This window comes from Trachemys scripta, chromosome 3, assembly GCF_013100865.1.
Source record: "Trachemys scripta elegans isolate TJP31775 chromosome 3, CAS_Tse_1.0, whole genome shotgun sequence".
Lineage (NCBI taxonomy): Eukaryota > Metazoa > Chordata > Testudines > Emydidae > Trachemys > Trachemys scripta.
This window is the reverse complement of record NC_048300.1, coordinates 24,864,578-24,871,814: the sequence shown is the minus strand read 5'-3', so window position 1 is coordinate 24,871,814 and position 7,237 is coordinate 24,864,578. Positions and strand designations below refer to the sequence as shown.

The 7,237-nt window shown below is 49.6% G+C and overlaps 1 protein-coding gene and 1 long non-coding RNA gene across 2 annotated transcripts in view; one reads left to right on the top strand and one right to left on the bottom strand.

Annotated features, from left to right (window-relative positions):
• Positions 1–294: 294 nt before the first annotated feature.
• On the bottom strand, positions 295–3,886 carry LOC117874321. Its single transcript, XR_004644947.1, has 4 exons — positions 3,724–3,886; positions 3,292–3,453; positions 2,243–2,420; positions 295–1,081 (listed from the first exon to the last, which is right to left on the bottom strand). It is a non-coding gene; the product is annotated as an uncharacterized LOC117874321 (long non-coding RNA).
• Positions 2,774–7,237, top strand: part of CFAP36 (cilia and flagella associated protein 36) — a 133,885-nt gene continuing 129,421 nt past the window's right edge. The window contains exon 1 of the mRNA XM_034764305.1: positions 2,774–3,472. Coding sequence (XP_034620196.1) covers positions 3,358–3,472 — 115 coding nt within the window. The 5' untranslated portion in view covers positions 2,774–3,357. The remainder of the gene's footprint in view (positions 3,473–7,237) is intronic.

The following is a 7,237-nucleotide window of genomic DNA, read 5'->3' as shown; positions in this document are numbered from 1 at the left end:
CTTAGCTGGAAAAATCGCTCCATCATTACCTATGTTTATTTTCTTCAGCCTCCTTTTAAATGTATACTCCCTATCAATAATACGCTCTAGTTCTTTAGTTGTGCATATTATAACTCTTCATGTTTCACATATGGTGAAGGACAAGTGTATGCTTGCCAAACGGAAATAAAATGGGATGTAGGTGCTTCGGAAAAACTTTTGGGAACCAAACCGATAAAGTGTATTATCCGATTGGACCGCAAAGCAGTAATTAAACATTTAAGCAAGTTCTCCCTTATAATACATCAATAACAATTTACACCGTACGCAATAAAAACTTTAATCAAAATCAATGCAATCTTCAAGCAGTAGTCAGTCCAACAGCAAAACAAAATAAATCGCCAGCAATGGGAGAAAGACGCCCTTCAAAACCAGGCGCTCCAGGATAGCCTTCATGGACAAACTCTTCTTTTCCAAAGTATTAAACTGGTCTTGTCTATTGTTGTTAATAAGTCAAATCCTTGAAAAAATGCTTCTGCTTAGGAAAAAGCTTATAGGAAAGGGCCTTTATTTGGAGCCATTTATGGCCCCATGAGTGTTAGAAGACACTGTACCACTCAGGTGAGGTGTATGATGCGCGAGGGATGGCTCCACCTTAAGAAATCCTTAATCAATAACACATATTCTGAGAAAGCACGGATAGAAAATAGGTGTGTAGGTATCCCCCCAAAATTCACTGAAACATCATTCTTATTATTATCCACCATCTGCTCCATATGCAGTCAGTCGGTCGTATTTCGGCCAGCTGAAAGTATAGCTTGCATCAATCGGTCTTACTGTTATCATTTCCAGTTAGGCACTGTTATCAATTCTACATAAATTCACGGTGCACTTGACTCTGTTAAGCTTCAGGTACACCTGCCAATACCCCTTTGAATATCCAAATTAGAGAAAATTGTCCAAAAATTCTCTGATATTGACCTAGCAATAACTCGGCTAGGCAATGTTGTTTCCGTACTTCTTAATGTCTCACAGAAACGATTCCAGGAGTTAACCCGGTGATTCCCCACTCTCCTCAGTCTGCGGATGCAGTAATAATCCCCTGGTTAAAAGAAATAGGTAAATGTATCTGCTCAATGAAGCAAAATATTAAAAAATACTAAAAAAACAACCCACCAAATAATTAAAATTCCTAAAAAATTATTACATATGATAAAAAAAAAATCCACACATTCTTCTGGGATTAATAGTCTATTTTACTATACTTATTACTAAAGTCTTAATATTTGCCTACATTCGCTATTTGCCCTGTTATTGCAGGATATACTCAAATAAATGTTGCTAAACCAGAAATTTAGGCCTGGGGGGACGTTAATAATTTGAACAACTGTATTGTCAAGCCTGAACTGAACAAAAGTATTGTCAGTGTTAGGCCTAAACTTCCGGAAGCTTCAAAAAGCAAGCTTTGCAAAATTAGGCTGAAACGTGTGGTCAAGAGACGCTGCAACCAGATAATGCTTTATGCTGACTCCTAAGTGGTGAAATAAATTAGGCCTTCAGGCATGGCTTATAAAACCACATTACCCACAGTCAAGACAATGGGCTATATGGAGATAAGTTATCTCCTTGTGCATAACTTATCAAACTAAAACAACAATTGGATATCAAAGTAACCACAACCACCACAGTAAACAATTGGCCTACCCAAATTAATTGGTCTGTTTTGAAACGCCGACAAATAAGATAAAATGTATGAAAGCACAGAACTGTGTGTGTGTGTGTGTGTTTTGGTAAACCCAACCCACATCCCCTGAACCAAAGGGACGTGCACTTCTCGACCGTCTGTACCTGGCCAGTGCAGAAAACGGCTGACTGAAGGGTAACATATTTTCGGACAAATGCAGGATAAGGTTTTGGAGTAAAGAAGTCTGGTTGTTCAAGCTAATTTAATCTCAGGTTGTGTTAACACTATGGTATTAAAAATGGTAGTATCAAAATAATTTAATCTCAAATTGTATCAATACTGCAGTATTAAAAGTAGTAGATTAATATTAAGTTGTTTAAAAATAGTAATAAGTTGTTAATCAATATACAATATCTTTACGTGTACTTACTAAAAACAAAAACAGTACATGTAAAGTTAATTAGTAATAATAACTTTGCATGTGCTTGTGCCTGCCATCAGTATAAACTGCCATTTATATTCAATACTAATGCATATTACATTCCCTTAAAACAACAAGTAGCTAATGCATAATATTACCTGTTCTTGTGCTTGTCTTCAGTATAACTTGCCATTTATATTAATCCTTATTCAATACTGGTCTTCCGTGCTTCCTTCCTCCTTTATCTCCACAATGATCTCCATCTCCGCTTTTGTAATTTCTCCCAAATGCATAAAAATGGGTATATCCAAAATCCAGGAAGTTATATTGGTTAAACTAATAAGCAATATAAGAAAACTCTCTTTAAAAAAAATCACTCTCATGAGTAACCTGGGGACAGCTGACTTCTGCTACTCTCATACAGCATTTGTGAAATCAAGATGCAAACAGGTCTCAGAGCTCTAGGAGGAGGTAAACAGGGCATCACAGTATTTGGAGCCCAGGCCTGTTTCTATAATTCGGGGAATGTTTGCACTAGCCTCTAGCTAGCACGTAGAGACATCTCTCCCCATAGAAATGCCGACCGCTGTGGCTCACCTCTGCCCTGTGTACAGTGCACGGGTGCATGCCGTACTATACCGGCGTGCTGCGGGTTGCCTGGGGTAATTACCATGCTGCAGTTCCCTCAGCCAAGCGCTCAGGGATCGTTCAAGCCAGCCGCAGAAGAGCCTGGGAGGACAGGGGGAAACACCTCCCCCGGGCCCGGGAAGCGACGGCCGCTGCAGAGCTCCAGGGGCAGAACCTTCGGATAAAGCAGGGCGACCCACCCTCGCATGGCTGTTCTTGCAGTCCAGGAGCAGCACCAGGACCAGGGTGGCCCACGGGTTCAACACTCCTCCGCTCCTCGGGCCTTGCGCTCCCGCGCGCCCCCAGCGCCAGCGCGTAGCCTCGCAACCGGAGACCAGCCTGGCTGCTTCCCATGGGCTCCTGGCCCTGAGGCGCGGCCCCGACGAACGTTCTGTCCGCTCAGTGCCTCTCTCCCACCTGGACCGTGCCACAGTGACGCTGCTGCCGCGCGCTTCACACCCGTTTAACACAAGGAAGAAAGCGCGCGACGGGCTCGAATGCTCCACGGAGCGCGCGCTCCCTGTGTGACAACCGTTGCGATAGTGACCTAACGAAGCCCTAACCGCCGCCGCAACTCTACCCGGGTCTTCCTGTGTTCCCCCGGAGCTTGTGCGCGGGCAGTCGGCCGCGGCCTGGACCCGCCCCGATGGCGGCGGAGGGAGAGGCGGACGTGGAGTGGGTGGTAGACAGCATCGCCGGCTTTCTGCGCGGGCCCGCCTGGTCCATCCCCATCCTGGAGTTCCTGGAGCAGAAATGCGCAGGTGAGAGGCCGGGGGCGGGGACCCTGCCGGGGCTGGAGCGACAGAGCCTCTCCTCTTCCCCCCCACCCCGCAAAAAGCGCTGTGGCAGGGGCTCCCTGGGGAGAAGGGTGTTGCTAGGACCGTTGAGAGACATTCGGGCCCTAGCTCATCCTGCGCGCTGCCCCCTTTCTCTTTATTGACAGAGAAGCTAGAGCGGTCTCGAGGCCCTGAGATGAGGGTACCGTTGTGCCCCTCCCCTGACTCCTTCTCACCCCAGAGAGCGAGGGCAGGTGCATCTACCGCCTCCTGCTCCAGGCCTGGACTCTCCTTCTGTATTCAGCGCCGTCCAACCTTTCTCGGCCCGCAGCAGCGCCAGCTCCCCGAAGCGCTGTCACCATGGCTACTCGGGGCGTGGCCTCTCTGCCGAGGCTGGCTAGAAGGCCGCCGGTGTAGCCCCACAAAGTGCTCCCGCTCCCGTTTTGCTACTTTGGGTGTACTGAGCATGCCCAGTAACCTTCGTTGTAGCCACTGCCCTCTCTCTGCCCTCTCTCTGCCCTTACTTCTGCTAACGATTTGCTACCTCCTCTTTGGGGGGGTTTAAAAGGATTAAGGGGGGCAAATCGCAGCGGGGGGGGGCTGTCAGGGTCTGAGCAGGGTGCAGAATTTTATTGGCCTGGGGAGTTCAAGCTACTGTAGCTAGCGGCAGAAGAGGGGCTGAAGGGCAAAAATCGGTGGTGGGGGGGTGAGAGCCGGGGTTAAGCGGGGGAGGGGAGACACTGCCAGACCCCGTGCGGGTACAAAACCCCCGTTTAGGGAGGGGGAGGGGGGGGAACAGTGACCCCGTGGGATGAGCCACCCACTGTGCTCGCTAATCTAGGGGTGTGGGGGGGCAGAGGCTGTTTTTTTGTTCTCACAGGGACGCTGCATGTCAGCCTCGGAGCAGGGGGCGGGTTCCTGGGGCTGGGGTCTTAAAGGCACAGGCCTCCAATTCCTAGCCTGTCAAAGCTTAATCAACGCAGCTCCTCTCTATCCTATACAAGTGTTGCAGGGCCAGGGCCGCCCAGACGGGGGGGGCCAAGTGGGGCAATTTTTTGCAGGGGCCCCCACGAATATGTCGGAGGCTGCCCCCGCCTCCGTCTTCCCCCGGTGTCTCAGCGTGCCGCGTCCGGGAGCGGCCCTGGCGCACTGCAGCGCAGTGGCTCCAACGCGGTCCGGGGCCGCTCCTGGTCGCAGCACACTGAGGCTCCAGGAGAGGGGGTAAGCGCCATGGTAAGGTGTGGCCCCCCCCCCGACCCCATCCTAACCATCACCATCACCCAGCAACAGCCCATTATGTAATTGCAAATGTATACATACCATTAAAGCATTGAATGTTTTTAAATAATGTATTTCGTGTATTTTCAAATTATTACAAATTAATTTTTGAATGTATGTCACTGGTTATTTTTTACATTTCAAAATACATGTTACTATAGTATTGCAACTGTTTTTATGGAAGGGGCCCCCAAAATTGCTTTGACCCAGGCCTCCTGAATCCTCTGGGCAGCCCTGTACACGGCTACGTTACTGATCCAGCCAGGAGACTGAATGCGGTGAAATATTGTACAGACACCCCCTCCCTCCAACTCTGCCTCTCACATTTTGAATATGTAAAAGTGTCTTCTATCAGTTTCTATGCCTATATGAAATCACTGCAGTTCATTTCTCTTATATAACGTGCTGAGTTGCTAACTCCCTCCCAGAGCCCACATGTCTGCACCCCCTCCTGTACCCCAATCCCATGCCCCAGGTCAGAGCCTGCACCCCTCACTCAAACTACCCAAACTACCTATAGCCTGCAACCCTCCTGCACCCCAACTCCATCCCAGAGCCTGCACCCCAAAAAGGGATGGATTAACTTTTTGTGGGCCTGGTGCTAAACATATTTGTGGTCCCCCAGGGGGGAAATGGGGACATGGGGCATGGGGGGCAGAGTCCTCAGAGCGACGGGCTGGCCGGGGGCAATGGGAGATGGGTCATGGCACGGCAGGAACAATCCTGCTCCACCCAGCCCAGTACAATGGCACTGTTTACAAACCGGGAGCTGCCAGACGCACACTGGCCAGCCCGGCCCTGTGCTCCCATCATGCTTCTTCCCCTTCGGGGCGGCCCATGACCCCAAGGGTGATACCAGAGTGGCCCCTTTGGTCGATCTGCTTCCTCCTGGCTAATGTGACAAATTGATCTATTGTACGGGAGGTAAGCTTTGGGGGTACGGAGCATGCCCCTGAGCCCAAGGTGAGACCAGAGTGGCCCCTTTCATCGATCTGCTTCCTCCTGGCTAGCATGCCCCTGAGCCGAAGGTCATACCAGAGTGGCCCCTTCCATTTTTTCCACTGGCTTCCGCCTTCTTTATTTCCAATGACTTTACCTTTGGATGGGGTTTGTGGTCAAAAACACTCACGGTCTGCTTCCTCCTGGCTAATGTGCCAAATTGATCTCTATTGGTCAATTGAGGCGCACTGTTTCATGTTTTTGTGTGTGAATACGTGAAAAGACCCCCACAAACCCCCATGCCCAGTGCCCTCCCACAGACCACTCTGAACCCCCCCAGATCCTCTCACTGCCCAGTGCCCCCTAGCTGTAGACCCCCCACAGCCCTCCGACAACTGCACAGTGCCCTGCCCCTCCCCGCCCAGAGCCCCCCCGCAGATTCCCTCACTGCCCAGTGCCCCCCACCGCCCCACTGCCACAACTGCACAGTGCCCCACCCAGACCCCTGCACACTTCCCAGTGCCCCAACACACACAGATCTTCCCACCCCTCACTGCACAGCACCCCCCCAGACCCACTAGAGACCTACTCTCCCACACCCTAACCCCCAGCCACAATACCCGGCCCTGATGGGAGGTGACTGTGTCTGCCAGGTTGAGCCGGCAGCGCAGCCACAGCTTGTCCTGGGGCAGGATAACTCCGGCCCTTGGGGGTGCAATCAGCCAGGCTGGCAGTCACGACTGGAACACAGGTATGGAGGGGTATGCGCAGTTTAGGAAAGACTGGGACAAAGGTAAAGGTGCGGGGGGGGCATTGTATGTCAATAGTGAAATAAGCTGTAAAGAAATAATAGTCGATGGAATAGATAACACAGAGTCCGTCTGGGCAATACTCACACTGGGTAAAAGGACTACTAGAGCCTCTCCGGGGATAGTGCTTGGGATGTGCTATAGACCGCCGGGATCGACCCAGGATATGGATAAGGAACTATTTAATGTGTTTAGAGAAGTAAATACTAATAGAAACTGTATAATTATGGGGGACTTTAACTTCCCGGATATAGATTGGGGAACAAACGCTAGTAGCAATAATAGGGCTCAGATGTTCCTAGATGTGCTTGCTGATCAATTCCTTCATCAAGTGGTAGCTGAACCGACGAGGGGGGGGGGACATTTTAGATTTGATTCTGGTAAGTAGTGAGGACCTCGTTGAGGAAGTGGTAGTAGGGGACAATTTGGGCTCCAGTGATCATGAGCTAATTCGGTTTAAACTAAATGGAAGGAGTAACAGAATTAAGTCAAAGACTAGGGTTTATAATTTTAAAAAGGCCAATTTTAACAAATTAAGGGGACTGGTAAGGGAAGTGGATTGGGCAAACATATTAATGGATCTAAAGGCAGAAGAAGCCTGGGATTACTTCAAGTTAAAGATGCATGAGCTGTCAGAGGCCTGTATCCCAAAAAAGGGAAAAAGATTACTAAGCAAGAGATTTAGACTGAGCTGGATGAGCGACCGACTCAAAGGGGCGATTAG